The 19,626-nt window shown below is 48.7% G+C and overlaps 1 protein-coding gene and 1 long non-coding RNA gene across 2 annotated transcripts in view; one reads left to right on the top strand and one right to left on the bottom strand.

The window, feature by feature from the left end:
* Positions 1-2,306: 2,306 nt before the first annotated feature.
* LOC127030983 (P2Y purinoceptor 1-like) lies at positions 2,307-3,389 on the top strand. Its single transcript, XM_050917663.1, has one exon. It carries the CDS (start codon positions 2,307-2,309, stop codon positions 3,387-3,389), a length of 1,083 nt encoding a protein of 360 aa, XP_050773620.1.
* Positions 3,390-4,040: 651 nt separating this feature from the next.
* LOC127030768 (uncharacterized) overlaps positions 4,041-19,626 on the bottom strand; it is a 33,723-nt gene continuing 18,137 nt past the window's right edge. The window contains exon 3 of the long non-coding RNA XR_007768473.1: positions 4,041-4,241. This is a non-coding gene — a long non-coding RNA (uncharacterized LOC127030768). The remainder of the gene's footprint in view (positions 4,242-19,626) is intronic.

Genomic DNA, 19,626 nt, shown 5'->3' with positions numbered 1-19,626 from the left:
AAGATCACTGCTCTTCTAATTTATACTCAGGTAAAGGAGAAAATCCCTGGAAATATTCATTTTTAGGAGGGGAGTTGCGAGACTTGACATTTTAGTGAAAGGGTTTCACAGGTTGTTAAAGTTTGGGAACTACTGGCATAGACAACCAAGTGACACGGTGACTCAAGTCATTTAAAACTGGACTGGACAACACAATGGGGAATAGACTGTAGGGAACAACCCTGCCCTGGCCCATAGAGGGGGTGGACTGATTGGGATCTAATGAAGCATCTCCATCTCCAACGTCTCTGGTTGTATGAGACGCTGATATGAAGGTCTAATTTAGAATAACGCTTTGGTCAGACTCCAGCTCCTGCCCCCTCAGTGCTGCCAGGTGAGCCTTCGCACCAGAAATAGCTTCATGCTGTGTAGCTCCCTGATGCTCCGATCAAAAATATCTCAGTGTGGGGGAGGCGGGGGCTGGCGCTGAATAACAGAGATAATTAATATTCAGTTACTGTGAGCTCCTTCTGCCTCCTTGAATTATTAATTCAAACCCAAAAATGAACTGGAGCAGCTTGGCATCCCCCAAACCCATTCCATGCTGGGTGAGCCTTGGGTGCGGTGGTTGCCAGTGGGCAGCATTTAGCGGGCTATGACCCACCCCACCGCAAGCAGCATAGCTCAGCTGGAGACTGCAGCCTGCGTGTCACTAGTATTGATCATTATTGGTACCAATCATTGCCAAGAACAGAGCTGGCACTAGCCATAAGCAGACTAAACAATTGTTTAGGGCTCTAAGCAGCTGGGGGGGGAGTATTCGCTTTTTTAAAATGGGGGAGGGCAAAATATTTCTCCTCAGGACCCCCAATGGGCTAGCACCGCCTCTGGCAAGAGTCAGAGCGAGAGAAGGGCAGAACTCGCGGGGTGGAAGGAAATGTGGGGGAGGTGGCGGAGAGCGGAGTAACACCTGTCTGTGCACCTTGCAGAGCTCCTTGGGATGCGGGGAGCGCAGCAGCTCCAGCTCCTGCCCCTGGCTAACGGGGGGTCCCTCCTGGATTACCCCCCATCTGCTAGTGCCCCTTTGGGGACGTCTCTCCTGGGCTGCTCCCACTCCCGAGTCCCAGGTCCCCGGGTCACCTCCCCACGCCGGCTACCCGTTCCCATTGCGGGCCCCGCCCCGCCCGCGCTCAGGCCGGGCCCGGTGGATCACACCTGGTACTGCGGAGCTGCGCGGCAGCTTCGGACTGAGTCACTCCGGATCCACGCGCGGCGGCGGCCGAGTTTCTGCGCCTGAGGAGGGGTAAAATCAGCGGGGAGCCGAGTGGAGATCGGGGGGAGCCGCGCAAAGCCCGGAGGGATCCCCTAGGGACCCGGAGTTTCCCCCTTAGGGGAGGGACCGAGGTATCCGCTCCTGCCCTTCCCCGAAGAGTTCTGGGGAGCCCCCCGCCCCCTCTCAGGGACCTGGCATCCCCACCTCCCCCACCCCCATAGGGTTCTGGGGAGCCCCCTCTGCCCGCTCAGGGACCTGGCATCCCCACCTTCCTCCCCCATAGGGTTTTGGGGAGCCCCCTGCCCCCTCAAGGACCTGGCATCCCCACCTTCCTCCCCCATAGGGTTTTGGGGAGCCCCCCCAGGGACCTGGCATCCCCACCTCCCCCTCCCCCATAGGGTTGTGGGGAGCCCCCTGCCTCCTGTCAGGGACCTGCCATCCTCACCTCCCCCTCCCTCATAGGGTTCTGGGGAGCCCCCTGCCCCCTCAAGGACCTGGCATCCCCACCTCCCCCTCCTCCATAGGGTTGTGGGGAGCCCCCCCTGTCCCCTCAGGGACCTGGCATCCCCACCTCCCCCTCCCTCATAGGGTTCTGGGGAGCCCCCGCCTTCTCAGGGACCTGGCATCCCCACCTCCCCCTCCTCCATAGGGTTGTGGGGAGCACCCCCCCTCAAAGACCTGGCATCCCCACCTCCCCCTCCCCCATAGAGTTCTGGGGAGCCCCTCTGCCCCCTCTCAGGGACCGGGCATCCCCACCTCCCCCTCCCCCATAGGGTTCTGGGGAGCCCCCCTGCCCCCTCTCAGGGACCTGGCATCCCCACCTCACCTTCCCCCATAGGGTTCTGGGGAGCCCTCCCCTCACCCCAGTTGCAAAAAGATATTTTCCTGCATTCCTCTTAAGGACTCAAGGATTCCCTTCTGCACCACCTTTAGGACATGGAAGATTCCCCCTTGCCCCAACCCCTCATGCATCTTCCCTAAGGACTCACTTGTTCCCTCGCTGCAGCAACCCCTCATCTGCTTCCCCTTCAACCCTCTGCAGTAAACAGCACCCATGAAGGTGGACGAAGTCGTCTCAGTTTCTGACACCACCAACTTCAGCTTGAGCACTGCCACCACTATCCCGTGCCCGGTTAACCGGATTTTCACCCATCGCTTCCTGCCAGCTGTGTACCTCATTGTGTCCCTGCTGGGGCTGCTGGGGAATGGGCTGGGCCTGTGGAATCTCTGTGCTGGGTCCCGAAGGAACAGCTGGAACACCCTCAGCGTGCTGATGTGCAACCTAGGGGTGGCAGACTTACTCTATGTGATCATGTTGCCTTTCCTGGTGACCTACTATCTCCAGGGGGGTGTGTGGCTCTTTGGGAAAGGCTGGTGCAGGCTGATGCGGGCCCTCTTCCACCTCAACCTCTATGCCAGCATTGGCTTCCTGACCTGCATCAGCATCCACCGCTACCTGGGCATTGTGTACCCACTGAAGATGCTGGGTAGGTGCCAGACTCTGGGCCCCCCCTTCTTCATCAGTGCCATGGTCTGGGCATGGGTCATCATCCAGGTGTCTCCTGATTTTGGCTTCAGCGAAACGGATAGCACTGGTACACAGTGTCATGATACAACAGGACATGAGAACCTGCGCACCTATCGGCCCTACGTCCTGGCTGCAACTATGACTGGCTTTGTCATCCCCTTCCTCATAATCATTGGCTGCTACTGCCATGTGGTGGTGGTCCTATGGAGGAATGAAAACGTGGACCCAAACCTCAAGAGAAGTAGTATCAAACTGGTAGTGTTAGTGATGGTCCTGTTCTCTGTCTGCTTCCTCCGATATCACATCTTCAGGAACCTTAACTTGCTGTCCCGAAGCTGGCAACTCCAGGAGTCCTGCACCCAGACTTCAAAAAACATCTATGTCTCCTATCAGGTGACCCGTGGCCTGGCCAGCTTCAACAGTGCCCTGAACCCTCTGCTGTACCTAATGACCAGTGAGGAGTGTGTGTCATGTATAAGGACCATCAGTCAAAGGGCTGGCCAGTCTCTGGGGTCTCTCTGGGAGAGGAGAACGCAGCGGCAATCAGATCAGAAGAAAACGAGCATCATTCTCTGTGAAGAATTTGAAGAGGCATGTGATGAACCCTGAATTGGTTGGTTAAAAAAAATAAGAGCATAGTCTGACTAGGTATATGGCAACTTACTCGTGTGTGGTGCCCCATTCCCTGCCCCTCCAGCTGTCTGGTTTGCCTTTTTAGAGTGCAAGCACATTGGGGCCTGGACTGAGCCTCCCTCTGTTTGTGCAGCAGCTAGCCCAATGGGGGAGTTACTAAAAACTGTTACTAGAAAAGTGGGTACCAGCCTTATAGGGCCTGCCAAGCCCAGTTTTGTACTCTATAAAAATGTTGTGTGTGTGTATATCTGTATATATTCTGTTGATCCTGAAATATTTGTCAGTTTCTCCCCAAAACAGAGGGTTAAACATTGTTAAACTTCAACTTTTATACTGGCCCATCAAGCTAAGAACTCCCCCATGCATTTAAGAATGCAGGTACCCCTGCCGCAAGAGCATGTGCCCTACGTCCCAGCACTCTACTCAGCCGATGTGCTTCATCCTGTGAGCAGGCAGGGATTTGAAATACATTCTCTTCCTTCACCTAGGAAAGGGCATGTTACTACTTACTTACCTAACTAGTGAGGCCTGACGGTGGGCTTGTAAAGGGTTTTGAGGATGAAGAGGTCTATAGAAGCTCTGAGCAGTACAGCTGTACCTCTTATGAAGTAATACGGCAGCTCCTGGGTTAGTTGGTGATGACTATGTGGGTGGCAGCATGCCCCAGGCTCAGTGACAGTAGGTTATGTATCTTACTGGGCAGACAAGCCTTAGGTCTTCTCCATCTCTCCTCCAAGATTGTGCAGCTGCTGACAGCAGACTTGCCTTTTAAAGTTTCAGGAGGCTGGTGCTCTATTAGGATAATGACTGCGGAATTCTGAATGATGCCTGGAACGATACAGAAGCTGATTACAGTGGGGAATCCTACAGAGAATTTTTCACAATCTGTAGGCATATGATTGCATTTTACAGTGTCTCTTGTGCATTTTTCCCAGACCTACATTTTCAAAAAAGTAGGTATGCAATTGCATGCCTAATCTGAGTGTGCATGTGATGTGATTGCATTCATCGTCATAGTCATTATACATTAAAACGATCCATTATCTGTGCGAGTAGTAATTTGCAATAGCAATGGCCACACTAGCACATTCAATCAGGGTAACTGCATACAGAATTTTTCTGGAAGTTTTGGCCCTAAAATATTTGAAAATGTGGAAGAGATTAAAAAAATAAAGTAGACATACAAATATGCATGCAAAATAAGCACACAGTTACGTGCCCAATCTGTGTACACAATCTTAATAACTGTACGTTTGCAAACTAGTCACACATTTTGTTGGTACTGTCACATGCTTAAACTTGATGAAGACCTGTCCCAATATTGCATTAAATAGGTGGGCATTAAATGTAACGTGCCGATGATGCTGATATTTAGGAAGAGAAGACTTAAGCCCACTGCAGTGCAATGCAAGTAGGAAAAGGCCAAAGAGCTGATAGCAAAGATCGTATTTTCATTGTCTTCAAAGTGGATAGATTGTTATTGCTGGCAGCAGGTATCCTCTGCATAGTGCAGAAGCTATAGATACATGGAGAGGGATAGCTTGGTGGTTTGAGCATTGGCCTGCTAAACCCAGGGTTGTGAGCTCAATCCTTGAGGGGGCCACTTACAGATCATGGGAAAAAATTGGTCCTACTTATGAAGGCAGGTGACTGGATTCAATGACCTTTCAAGGTCCCTTCCAGTTCTAGGAGATTGGTATATCTCCAATTATTATCTAAATTAGTATTTTACCTTCTTCCCCTCTCTGTCTTTTCCAGTTCAGATGGCTTGAATATTTCAGCAATTGTTAGAACAGTACAGGACATTCAGCAGTAGGTTTTTTCAATTCTGAAGAGAGCTTTAAACAATAAGAATGATCCATATTTGTGCAGCTGCCGAAGTGAGAGAAACTTTGCTATTTGGAAAAATGCCTGGTATTTATCACGTTCAGCTGCTGCAGTGTTCAGATCCTCCTTTGATATACACTAAAGAAACCATGGCTAGTTTACATACTGTGTTAATACATCATGTTAAAGAGCAAATAAATACTTAGTGCTTCCAGTGATGAGTTGTTTGGCTTCTTTAAAACTTACAAGACACAAGCCAGATGGCCTGAGGAATAGAGTTGGAAGCCTGCCTTGCCATGACACAGGAGAAGTGACAGGTTTTGGCTGTGGGACTGGCATTGAATGGAGGAGCTGCTGCTTACCCAGCTACCTGGCAAGATCAAGAGTGGCAAGACTCCAGCCACTGAGAGGGGGAGCAATGATACTCTTGCTGGTGGATGGACAAGAGGCACGATCCCACAAGATGCTTAGCACTCTGTCCCTTATCCAGCAAAGCATTTAAGCATATGCTATATTTTAAGATGATAAGTAGTCCCATTGAAGGCAAAAGTCATATTAGATTATCCTGATTTGTGAGCCTTGGATGACCTAATATGTCTTTTCCACCTCTAATGTCAATGAAGTGGGAAGGCCCAAGGGATCGCAGGACCTTCCCTGGACTGGCCTTTTGTCAGCTTGCAGAGTCCTCAGAGGGGCATATCTTCATGGCTGTCAGTTGGCATAACTCTCCAACACAGGTTTCAGATTCTAGATTCAAAGGCAATCCAGTTGGAAGGGATCCTCTGGGTCAACTTGTCCAACCACTTGTCAGCCAAACAGGTCCCAGTGCGATCGTTTCCATACACATATTTCATCTCAGCTTGCAGATGCACTTCAGAATAATGCTTGTTTTTTGTACAGCTGTGTCACCTCCCAACCACACTCTTGTTTAAAAAAAGTTTTTCTCTTGTTTCTTTCACATCCCAGCTGTCTGCCTGTTTGCAGTTCTGCTTGGTAATAGTTTGATTTTGCTTTGTACATTCTTAGTAGATGAATCATGTTCTTCTGAGAAAGGGAGAGTTGCGTAGGAGGCAACAGTGAAACCCTTCCTCCATCCCTTTGAAAAGCCTTTGGAGACGCCACTACACAACCAACCCTTTTCTAGTAAAGCCCAGTGATAACTCCTCAGTCATATTTAATGAATGATTAACTGATTTGAGTCCAAAGTCAGTTTATAGCACATTCTCATCGGCTATGGACACAAGAAACCCACTAGCTCTCTACCACTGCTTGTTATTGGGCAACTGGATGAATGGCAAAGGTACTTACATACTTATGGTTCATCTGTTGCTAGACTTGCATCATAAGCAAAGGTTTTAGTGAACTTTCTCTTGCGGTTTGGCAGGCCGTGCTCATGCGATTTGCATAGTGTTTATATTTGCAGGGTTATAAAGAGACTTCTCTATCTCAAGGGTGAAATAATTCCAGTGTGGATGATCCACACAAAGTCTCATTCACCACTTAAGTACACGTAAGCCCCATGTTAAGAACTTGAGGCCTCTCAGGGTATGTCTACACTGCAATAAAAGACCCTGAACAGCAGAGCCCAGGTCAATTGACTCAGGCTCTGGCACTCAGGCTGCAGGGCTAAAAATTGCTGTGTAGACAGTCCCACTTGGGCTGGAGCCTGGGTCTGAAACCCTGCAAGGGAGGAGGGTCTCCCCTGTGACTGTGCCTGAATGTCTACACTGCTACCTTTAGCTATGCAGCTTGAGCCCCATGAGCCTGAGTCAATTGACCTGGTCTCAGGCTTGGAGCTGCGGGTTTTTCTTTGCAGTGTAGACATACCCAAAGACCTCCATAGACTTCAGTGGCTGTTGGATCAAAGTCCTTAAAAGGGTGTAAGTGATGCATTAGGCATAGTGCTGGCCTTGATCACAGGTGAATTTCACTCCAAAGTGAGTGATTTTGGTGCTGCTTGTGTATGTTCATGCAAAGTGGTTGAAATTCATCATTGTGAAGAAGGCCCATATAGGCCTATGGGACATAAGTGGTGTACAGACTTTGTGCTACACAGGATGAATTTCACCTTGGGTGCAAAATGCATTCTCCCTAGCCACTGTATATTTAAAGCCCATTCGAACAATGGAGAGCAAAATAAAACAAAAGTTATAGAAAAAGAATCTGAGAATAAAATGAAGATTTTGTAAGAAACCAGCAAAAATTGAGGAAATTCAAAACGACTGTGTTTGCTGAGCCCTGCTCCTACTGTTTCAACCCCTTTAAAGAGGATTAAGGCTGTGAGTATGTCAGGCTTAACGCTGTGGTTTTTGACTTTTATCTCTTTGTGCCACTCTTGAGTTAATTCTTAGTGAGTTTGTTTCCTCTGAACTGCATAAGAAAGTCCCCTTCATGCATAGAGCCAAACACTCTCTATTGACTATACACATGCTTTTGGCCCACCAGCCTGCCTTGCTAACCTTCACTGCTGAGTAAACGAGCAGTAAAACCTATTGTAAAGCCTGCACCCCTTTTCCTGAACCCAGTATAAAGTGAGAAGGCAAAAGTAATCCTTTGTAAGTTCAATACTTGTTGCTTTGTTTGCTCTTTCCTGAATAGCGCAAGAGCCATTGCAGTTCATCTTTAATGTGTGTTGTGTCTTCCATGCAGTCTTTATCCCCTGAATGCCCTAAAGATCTAGGGCCAGTTTCTGCAGGCAGGTTGCAACAGAGAGGGTCAGCTCCCTGACTTCCTACCAGCCCCAGTCCTAGCCCTGAGTGCAGGTTAGAATGGGCTTTGACTTCAGTGGTGTTTGGATAAGACCCTAAATTCAGAATGAATTAGGGTGACCAGATGTCCCAATTTTATAGGGACAGTCCCGATTTTGGGGTCTTTTTCTTATATAGGCTCCTATTACTCCCCACCCCCATCCTCATTTTTCACATTTGCTGCCTGGTCACCCTAGAATGAATCTATTTTGACCCAAATCCCTTCCTTTCTGCTGAAGGTGTCTTTTAATTCTTGGTTTCCCTTTTCGTAACCTCACCATTTGGCATGATGTGAAATTGTTTTGTGGGCAGCGACTAAGGGTCTGCTGTGCAGAAGTGCTGAGAACCCACAACTCCAGGGAAAGCTAATGGGAGTGAGGGACACTCAGACTTTCTGGAAATTAGGCACTGATTGTGGATTTTGATTGACTTGTCTATGAAGGGGTTTTAATCCACAGCAATTTGATGTGCATTAGTTAACTCACAACATGCCAGCCATACTAATGGCATACACACAGGACAGCTGTGCCCTCTTTCAGTTCATACTGTTGTGTAGACAGGCTGGGATCCTCTGGTTCTTGCAGTGCGTACTCTGGGATGTCTCTTGCTGCGCATTGTGGGGTGCTTAATGGAGCCAGAGAGAAGTCTGTGGAATTCTGGGACATGGAGTCAAATTCCAAAAAACTCCACAATTCCACTGTCTCTGTCCTATGTTTCCTCTCTTTCTGGCTGAGCTAGTGCCATTTTCAAATTGCTGTCAGCTACCATGGACCCAGCAATGCTCCGTGCCACTATGCTGGCAACTGCGCATAAGCAGGGGCTGCTTGAGCTGTATTTTTGCTGCTGAAGCCAGGTGGCTTCAGGTTTGGACTTCGCCAGCCACACCACCGAGCAGATGATCTGGCTGCAGGAGCAGTTCCTCCAGCAGCGGTGAGGGCAGTGGAGGAAGAAGGGCTAGGAAGAAGAGGATGACACTGAGTAACTGCTACTACAGAACCTATTCATAGAGCAGCTTTACACCGAGATGGTCTTCACTGAAAAATTACACTGGCATAACTACAACTCCACACCCTTGAGATATGTTGTTAAGCTGACCTAGCCCCCGCTGGAGACAGTACTAGGGAGATGGAAGAATTCTTACCACCTCTCAGGGAGGTGGATTAAGTTTCCTCCCATTGCTGTAGTAAAGTGTCTACACTGAAGCACTGCAGCTGTAGTATTTTAAGTGTAGACATAGCCACTGTGCGGCATTGTTTCTGGGAAAACATCATGAATTAGCAAAGAAGTATCATTCTGCAGATCTGGGATGACCTCAGTGGCAAGAGAATTTCAAGATGACAAAGGCAACCTTTTTTGAGGTCTGCGGTGAACTCGCCCCAGAGATTCAGTGGCAGCTTACCAACATGCGGTGCCCCATATCTGTTGAGAAGCACTCGCCATTGCCAAGTGTTACCAATCCATAGCCAACCAGGTTGGTATAGGGAGACTGACTCTGTTGATCATGCAGAGGTGTGCTACCATGCATAAGGTATTGTTGCCCCAGATTATAAAGCCTGGCAATGATCAGGAGATTAGTGATGGCTTTGCATACATGTGTTTCCCAAACAGGACTGGGGCAACTGATGGGACCCATTTGCCTCCGGCACCAGGACTCATGGTTTATAAACAGAAAAGGAGTATTTCTCAATGATGCTCAAAAGGCTGCTTGACCACCATGGCAGGTTTACAAACATAAATGCAAGGTAGTCTGGGAAGGTCCATGATGCTAGAGTCTGTTGGAACTCACCTCTGTGTAACATAATGAATAAAGGACAGTTTGCCTCCTCCCAAGATCATTATGGACTTTAATGGTGTGGCAATTGCGTTGGTTGCTTGTCTGGTTAATGAAGCCATTCATAGGCCACTCGGACAGAATGGAGGAACTGTTTAACTATCACTTCTGTAGTTGCAGAATGACAGTGGAGTGTGCACTCGGCCATCTGGAAGGAAGGTGCTGCTGCTTTTGGCATAGCTTAGAGGCTTCAGAAAAAAAACAACCTTGCCTAAGGTTATATAGCTGCATGTTGTATTTTGCACAATATTTGTACAGCTTTGCTATCAGTAAGGAAAACATCTTTTCCTGTAAGAATGCGTCTCACGGGCATTTATACTTTGGCAGGGAGCTGTTGACTTAATACCTTTATGGGAAAGCAGTGCCAATGTCTACCTTATGTAAACCGAGAATAGTGATGTGATGGAGGGCATAAACTCTGTCCTGCGAGGGAAGGGGCTGGCAAGGCTTTGTGTGCTAAGGTAGCCCTGGCCCTCCAACCCTGCCAGTCATGTGTGGTAGGGAGGAAGGCTCTGAAAGGAGGAAGCTGCAGTCAGTGTGGGGGAAGCCCTGAGAGGGAATGGTTTCTGAAGCAGCAGAAGGAACTCCCATGCCTCAGATCCCTCAGCTTCGCAAAGAGTTCAGTGAACCCCAAGAGCAAGCCCGGCAGGGAGAGACTGATTTGGCTACCTGGGCACCCCTGCAGGAAGGTGATGCCACTGACCTTTTATCTTTTGGCTGACCCTGGGAGGGGCTTATTCTCTGCTGAGTTTGAACTTTTGCTTTTCCCCACCCATAAAAGAAGTCAGAAGGCACCCAAGGGCTGAGCCCACTGCTAGGACTAAGAAGCTTGGGCCTGGACAAGGCTGTCCCTGTGGTGGTAACTGGCCATGGCAAGGGGCCCTGCCCCTGCTAGAGAGGGGCCCCGGAAAGACTCTTTTACAAGAATCCAAGCTTCTTTCCACGTACCCAGTGTCTCAATGAAGTGTAACATTTTGCAATTGAATGTTGCTGTTACTCAGGAATGTTATGGGGGGCAACAGTGTAGGCAGTAGAAAACAGAATTTACCTATTTCTCATTCGGGGAACTTGGAGGTTTGTTTAGATTAGTTTCCCCACTTCTTTTATTACCATTTCACCACTGGCAGGAGGGGAGGCAAGATGGGGTAGAGGCTATGGATGCCGTTTTGAGCTAGCAAACAAGATTGGTGGACGGGGGGGCATTCACTGGGCAGGACAGATGTGGGGAGGGGAAAGGAAAATGGGAAGCTGGGATGTGCCCTCAGTGACACGGGCTAGTAAACGGACAATGGTCAGGACTTGAGGCCAGAGCAGACACCATTTTGAAAATGGACAGTATGGGCCACGGAAAGGACAAGCGAGGCCGGGCTGGAGACTCAGAAAGGGTCATAGTTCACATTCCCCAAAAGTGGTTGTGGGGCACCTGGAACAGAAGCTAGTATAATAATAAATTGTAAAGAGAGATGCTTACATGTCCAGCTTCCCTCCGTAGGATTTGCTTCCTCAGTCCTGGCCTGGGTTTCTGGCTGGGTATCGGGCTCGCTTCCTACATGGCTGGAATTGGGGTCCTGAGTCCCAAAGAGATCCTGGCTTTCTGGAGAAAGCTCTTCACTGGCCTCCTTGTGTTCTGCCACTGGTCACTCGTGGGAGGGACGGGTGTCGGTAACAGTGTCATCAATCAAAATCCTATCCTGCTCCTCCAAAAATGGACAGGTTATCAGTGCACAACTGCACTGTTTCCTGGCATCCCTGGTTTTAATGTAAGTCCTTCTGAGCCATCTGCTCTTTATCTGGAACTGGTCGGCATTGCAGTTGTAGCCCCTCGCACGCAGACAGCTGCTTATCAATGTCCACAAAGAGATCTTTAATGCGGAGCCTGGCCCCAGGAGCGTGCTGCACTGATGCTTCTCTCCAGATAGTGAGGCGATCAGGGGTTTCTGCGTGGCTCCAGGCAGCTGCTCAAGACATGTTGTAAGGCTTCTGGAGTAATATCGCAGCAGTACTGATATATACTAATCCAAGAGCAAATGGGCAAACTCTGACCCCATGCCAGTTTTTAAGGGGAGGGGACATCTGATCAGCTTGACCCTAGAGCACAGGAGGGAACACAGGTAGACAAGTCAGTAACAGACACCTGCAAAGCAGTGTAGGATAGCTGTTGGAGGACTGACAAAGTAACACAGCAGCATACAAACAATACATCACACTAACTCAATATGCAGCACTCAGTAAACTCTGAAAGTGGACTCCAAGGTCTGCAGTAAATGTGGAGTTACTGTGCTCTGATGAACTGCAGCATGTGTACACAGGCATATTCATATCAGACTAATGCGAATTAATGTGGATTAACCCTCCTGTATAGATGAGTCCTAAATTACACATGAAGGGACCAAACCATCGTTCAGTGAAGTCAATGAGAGTTTTATTGGAAGCAAGAGTAGGCCTGGAATTTTGTAGCATTACTTTCCTGGCTCATTTAAATAAACATCTCTCAATCTACAATCTGTTGCAAGTGTAATTAAAACTCATTCCATCTGATCAGAAATTCTAAGCTGACAGGCTAATAAAGCCAGTCCTGCAAAGTTTATGTGGATGCACACATACGCATGCACAGTTTGTTCCCCTTGAAATGAAAACTGGCTTTAAAAGAAAGCACACACCCCCAAAACCCCAATGTTCTGGTTGGCATGCAAAACAACCTACAAGAATCAACTAGCACTAATTCCAGAATATTAGCAACAGGCTAAATACACATGACTCAAACAAATGCTGGGTATTTTTGCATAAACAGCACAAATTTATAAAAACAGACAGCAGGGTGGCTATGGAAACACAAAGTCCTTTAAAGCATGACCTGTTTAGACGTCAAAACAAGGCACTGTGATTACCACAGACGGTCAAAAAATGCAAACACTGAATGAAAGGGTGGAACAGTGAATGCAGAATGAACTACCGAGACTCCTCGTCTTTCAACTGAACTATCGCCAAAGTGCATTTAATAGTTGTTGGCTACATAAATGGGAATCTATTGAAAAGTGTGAGTAGGAGAGATCTGGACCCAAAAGGCAGACAGAGCCCATGGCATAGAACACATGGTATCCAGCTGAAATCTAATGCTGACAAAGTCCCCCACCCCACTTCAGAAAGTTTGGCTACAAAATGTGTCCAGTAAATCCTCATTCGGTAAACAAAAGCGGGTTGGCTGCCCTGCACTGTACTAGCTGGCCTTATAAATGTCTCCATGTCAGAGACTTCCAGGGCTCTGGGAGAGAGCTGGATGTGGTTTTTAAACAAGTGCTCGTGCTGATGGAGACATTCCTGCAGGACTTAAATGGTGCAAAATACCCCATCTAGTCAAAGTTTCCGTGTGTGACTGTAATGGCAGATGGACTCCCTTACATGGTAATGTAGTGTCTTCCACTTCGGTCAGTCACCCACTGTAGAGAGTTGCCATTTAGATAAGAGGAGGCCCAAATTCTGACTAAGATAGCAGAAGACGGAGTCAAAGGAAGATCCATGTGGTAAAGGAAGATGACAACAAGTAGAAAATTACATGATTCACCTATCGTTCCTGACTGTTTAGAACCATCATGTGATATGTGAGCTGTGGTCCATATTATGGTGGTGATGAGGGATGTCAAATCACCCCCATGTTCTGAGGTAAAAGCAGATGAACACAATATGAGGACGGCACCACGCAGATACAGTCTGGAGAAAGTGATGGCTGAGATGGGAAATTAGGCTGTTCTGAGGGTGAGGAATTACTCCACAGCTTCGAGGGTGTGAGAGCAGGAACACAAGCCAGAAAGGGAAGCTTGAAGCGGATTATCACGCAACTGCCTCATGTGATGGGAAGTCATGGAGCCTCCATCACTAACGATGTGAGGGGAGATCTGGATCTGATCCCAGAGCAGTCAGCCTTTGGCCCAACCCTAGGACATTTTTATGTGGAGGTGTAAGGGCCAAAAGCAGCTTTAGAGCTGCACACTGGGATGAGGGTAGAGGAGATGTCATGCAGAGGGGCCGCGCCATGGAGAGGATCGCCATGTCCATGACAGTGGGCCAGCCAGTGGTTCCACGTGGGCACAACTATACTGCAGTGCTCATTGCTACCTACACACAGCTGGGCTGCACCCTGCTGAGCAGATGCCTTGCTCTCAGTTTGGGGGTGGAGGAGTCCTGTTCCGTAAGGTTTACCACAAGATTTACCACAAGCAAAGCTCTTGTCCTTGGGCTTTGTCTGAGGAATTACTGTTGGGTCTCTTGTGCAGGCAGAGGCATTAGATCACCCAAGCGTGGCCACCCACTCCTGCAAAAAAGGGCCAAATTTTGAAAGGAACAGATGAATCTACAAAAACTCCTGGGTACTCACAAAGAGCCACGTTCACTGACCCAATGGCTGTGTGTGTAGTTTTGCAAAAGCATCTGTTGCACTCACTGGTCTGGAAGAAAGCCTGGAGAGTAAACTCTTGTTGGTGTAAAGGTGCAGAGACTCTCTCTCTATAGAGTAAACCAACACCTGGAGAAATGAAGACCAGTGAGTGTATTGTTAATGCTGCATCCAGCTAACCCTTCACCTGGAGTTGTCCAGAGGCCCATTTCTCAGATTCTGGGAAGGAAGGGAGGCAGTTGACCAATATCCTCTCATATGTGATTCTCTGGTCTTTCTTCCAAACCTCACAAGGTGCTCTGACATTCTGAGGCTAAGTGTCATTGACATGCACATACCAGTGATCTTATCACAATGGTGTCAGACCCTGGCGGGCAGAACCTGGGGCCAAGGCGCTGGGAATCCTGCAGATGTCAGCTCACAGCTATACAAGACTCAAGAGAGTTTGATTTTATGTTGTGTCTTTCCTAACATGCCATTTGAGAGATCACATTAAAAATATGATCAGTGTATGATCCACTCCAGTCAGTAATTAAAAGTCACAACATCCGGTAATTTAAATTAGAGGGGCATTTATTTTTTCATCACTATTATTTCATCCTTCAAAGTACCTCTGACATATGTACATGGCAGGATAGAGCTAACCTTATTTATAAAAATGTAGGCCAGTTTGTTATAAAATATTTGGTGCATAAGCAATTACAACAATTTGCATGGCCACATGTGGTAAATATACATAGAGAGTGAGCAGCATGGGTGAATTTGAGGTCTAAAGGTTTTGAAAATCTGTCTCTTTGTTTATGTGATGCCAAATACCTAGGCATCTAGGAACGCAACAGTTTGTTTAAAACAGCCAATCATTTAAGGTAAGTCAAATCTCATTTAACTCAGATCCAGGACACCTCCTCCCCACCCACTGTGCTTTTATTCTTATTCGCGTCTATAAACCATAGAGCTGTAAATACATGATAGCGTATAATGTAGTGAGTAGGACTGAGTGAGGTGGCCCTTAGCTGAACTCATGGAAATCGTACAAACAGCAAGGCAGCTCTCCCTTAGTTCAAATGGTAGAGATGTGTGTTGTGTAAGCAGAAGGAACCATGCTGTAATGTGTGAGATTTACACGGTAATTATGCCTGTTGTTTGCAAACATGCATCCATTACAACAAGACCCTATCCCCGAGAACACAACCTTTTCATTATAATACAGAGCAAAGGAAGAATGGAGCATAACCCACAGAGCCAGGATGCTCCCTGGAATAGATGGGGCTTGAGTTTGTGGAAGGAGGCTTCCAAGCTAAGCAATAGCTGAAAATAAAACAAGCTCTTTGAGGACCCATTAAGAACAAAGCCACCTCATGCTGTCTCCTGAAGGCTGCTGGACTCTCACTCTGGTGGGTCTTCAAGGGGAGCAATGTTGCACAGATTGTGTCCCAAATGGCCAGATATTGGGAGATGACAGCAAAAGCACATCAGGAAATCTGAGTTGTTGCAGTGGGCATGTTATGGGAGCTAAAATACCAAGGTCAGGTTTTCCAAGGTGGTTGCAAAGAAATATACTGTATGTCCCGGTCCCCACTGATACTGCAAGAAAACTGCATACCCACCGTGGGTAATGCACTCTCTGAAGGGTGCAAGTACTCATTTCTCATGCACAAAGGAGTCGACAGGGGCAGGCTCTCTTTCCGTGTAAGACTTTGGGCCTGTTCCTATAAATGTCTCGATTCATTCTTTTTTCAAAGCAGATGCACTAGCATGGAAAATACAGAAATGACAAATAATTCCTGATACTTTTGAGCAGATTTCCATGCAAAATTCTTTACTGGCTTTTCTGAAGCCAGGGAGAAAAGTGTGCCTTGCACTCCAACCCAGGAAACGGCTGGGTCATTTCCAGCACTAGGAAGGGAACTTTGTGTGAAACAGTGCAAGACAGAGACCTCCTTGTTGTTCGCTTTCTGCTCTTGATACAATGTGGAATTCTTTGGGTGGTTATTGGCAGAGGTCAAACCCTGACTGCGAAGCTGGGGCAGAAGACTACATGTGATGCAAGGAGTGTGTTACTGAAAAGCTGCAGCACACACGAGGCACAGCTTCCTCCAGAGGTGAAAGTAACTTAAAGGACTTACTGATACTGCTGGAATCCTGAGCGTGGGCGTGGCCTCAACCAGAAGAGGCAGGGCCTCAACCAGAAGAGGCAGGACCTTTCGAGATTTAAAGGCCCTGGGGCTCCGGCTGTGACTGTGAGCGCCAGGGCCTTTAAATCACCCTGGAGCTATCAGCTGTAGAGGTGGCTGGGAGCCTCGGGGCTCAGGGATGAATTAAAGGGCACAGGGCTCCCCGCAGCGGCCAGAGCACTGTGCCCTTTAAATCACCGCCACGGAAGCCAGTCCAGGCTGGCACAGCATACTGGCTCTTGCTGGTACGCTGTACCAGACCGGCTTACTTTCACCTCCGGCTTCCTCTGACTATAGTGCTGCTGTGCAGCCAGGAGCTGGATGCAGATTAATGCTGCCCCATTGCCGAGCTTCCTATGTATCTGCTCTGCAGCTGTGCACTACAATCAATGGAATGTTAGCATGTGCCTGGTAAATCCAACACTACGGCAGCTGCATTCTTTCAGGACGTGCCTTGAACAGCCAGCAGCAGCTGCATTCCCCCTAACTATACCTGCACCTTCAGAAGATGCCTTCTGCTTGGATGTAAATGGAATGATAAGCGCCTCAGCAGATGTGTTCAGCCTGGACACAGTGATATCTGTCTCCTCATTGCGTAGGGTTACCATACATCCGTATTTTCCCGGACATGTCCAGCTTTTTAGTTCTTAAATTGCCATCCTGGAGAAATTTTTAAATATCTAAAAACATCCAGGAAAATATGGACATATGGTAACCCTTACACAGGGCAACTTCTGACACACACAGGTGCAGAGCCGCAACATGTCCCAGCAGGGAGGTGGGAAGCAGAGGCACCCCACAGGCAGGCAGGGAACTCTGCTCTTGGTTTGCAATCTGTAGCAACCCCCTCCCCCTTCCTTGGTGCCTGGGACTCCATCCGGTGGAGGAGCTGGGCTGTGCCAGCCCCTGGGCACAGTGGTGGCAGGAGCTTACATGTCTCCTGTGGGCGCAGGGGGTGGCTGGTTCCTTCTCCTGCTGCCTCTCGCTGGCAACTCTCAGCGGGGGCTAGCAGTCCTCGCTCACAGCTTCCCGGGCTGTGTGGAGTGAGGCGGAGCGCTCCCCTGGGCCCTGGTGCTCATCGTCACTGACAGGCTGAGTGCGAGGGGGGTGCATGGGAGCTGCCGAAGCCGCGGAGCGGGGCTTGCAGGCACCAACAGTGTGCAGAGAGCCCTCCGCACCCCCTGACCCAACCCGACCCTAACTGCCAGATGGACCTGCTGGGGAGTGAGGTGGAGAGTCCCAACGGTGCTTACCTGGGGTGGTTCCCGGGAAACATCCGGCAGGTCCCTCTGGCTCTTAGGGTTGGGCGGGGGGGCTGAAGGCTCTCTGCCCGCTGCTGGTGCCTGCAAGCCCTGCTCCGCAGCTCCGGCACCTCCCACTGGCGTTTTTCCTGGCGAATGGGAGCCACAGAGCTTGTGCTTGTGGCAGGTGCAGCACGTGGAGACCCCTTGGCTGCCCCTGATCCTAGGAGCTGAGGGACCTGTGGCAGGAGGGTGAGTAAGCAAGCAGGGGGGAAGGGATAGCTCAGTGGTTTGAGCATTGGCCTGCTATACCCAGGGTCATGAGCTCAATCCTTGAGGGGGCCATTTAGGGAACAGAGGTGAAAAAAACCTGTTTGGGGATTTGTCCTGCTTTGAGCAGGGGATTGGACTAGATCAGGGGTAGGCAACCTATGGCACATGTGCCAAAAGCAGCACACAAGCTGATTTTCAGTGGCACTCACACTGCCTGGGTCCTGGCCAATGATCCAGGGGGCTCAGAATTTTAAATGAAACTTCTTAAACATTTTAAAAACCTTATTTACTTTACATACAACAATAGTTTAGTTATATATTATAGACTTGTAAAGAGACATTTAAACATTTTTAGAAGGCATTACTGGCACACAAAACCTTAAATCAGAGTGAATAAATGAAGACTCGGCACAGCACTACTGAAAGGTTGCTGATCCCTGGACTAGATGATTTCCTGAGGCCCCTTCCCATTTAAAAAAAAAAAAAGCAGCAGCAGGTGGGGGGTGGTTAAGAGGGAGCCAGTGGCTGGCTGGCTGGAAGGCACGTGAGGAGGCAAGTGGCAGGCAGGAAGGGTCAAGAGGCAAGCAGCAAGCCAGTGGCAGGCAGTGAAGAGGCAAGCATCAAGGGAGCCAGCAGCAGGTGGGAGGGTGAGGAAGCAGGTGGCAAGCCAGCAGTAGGCAGGGGTGTGTGTTTGAAAAGGCCAGCAGCAGGGGTTGAAGAGGCAGGCAGGCGTGAGGAGGCCAGCAGCAAGCCAGCAGCAGGTGGAGGTTCTCAGGGCAGGCATGGAGGTTTCTGAGGAGGTGAGTGGCAGGTGGGAGAAGGAGGCAAGCAGTGGGTTAGGGACTGAGGAGGGACATAGCAGGCCAGGGGTGAGGAGGGGTGCAGTGGCAGGGCAGAGCAGGGAGAGGGGCAGGACCTGAGGCAGAGCAGGGGTGGACTGTGCGCAGGGGCAACACCCCCTGTGGAATGTCCTCTTTTTTGAATGTTCAGTTATGGTAACCCTATCACTGAGGGCCTGCTCCTGCACTACTGAAGTCAGGAGGGCCCAGCTCCTCAAAGATACTCAGGGGCCTCGCTCCCATTGATTTCAAATACCTCAGTACCTTTAAGGATCTGGGCCAAGGAGCTTTGCCACTGATTTCAGTGAGCACAAATTGGGTCCCTATAGTACATTTGTTGTTGGTGCTGAAAAGAATTAGACAACTGATGAGCATGATTAAGAGACCCAACTGGGCAATATACCCCTACTGGTGTAATGTGATATTGCATCAAGCAAAATGTGTGCGCAAGTGTAATGCCTCTGCAAATAGACTAGATAAGAAAAGGGGGCAGACACACTATAAATTAGCACAATAGGTGCATCCTACTGGGATGTTCCTGGAACATTCACCTGCAAGCTGGTGCCTTCAGCTTTTGTATAGTGGGGCGGGGGCATTCATAAGCACAGCAGCATGTTTCACCTGAATATACCGGGAGTATATCAAATACCGATTCATCTTTTGGAAATTCCTGGGTTAGTACATCATTACTCACACAAAGCAGGAATGTTAATTACATCACTACAGATTATTATAATAATGTGATGCCATAAGAGTAAAAAAAAAAAAAACAACCATCGGGCAGATAAATTCAAAAGCATCATGCAGAATAGAGTCACTGGGATCCATAGCATCAGGCATGAAGTAAAGGAAAATGTTTCAGTGGGCAAAAGTATTTCTTTTGGGGGAAAC

Source organism: Gopherus flavomarginatus, chromosome 11 (assembly GCF_025201925.1).
Source record: "Gopherus flavomarginatus isolate rGopFla2 chromosome 11, rGopFla2.mat.asm, whole genome shotgun sequence".
In the NCBI taxonomy this organism is placed as follows: domain Eukaryota; kingdom Metazoa; phylum Chordata; order Testudines; family Testudinidae; genus Gopherus; species Gopherus flavomarginatus.
Note: the sequence above shows the minus strand (reverse complement) of the source record. Positions and strands in the feature narration are given on the sequence as shown.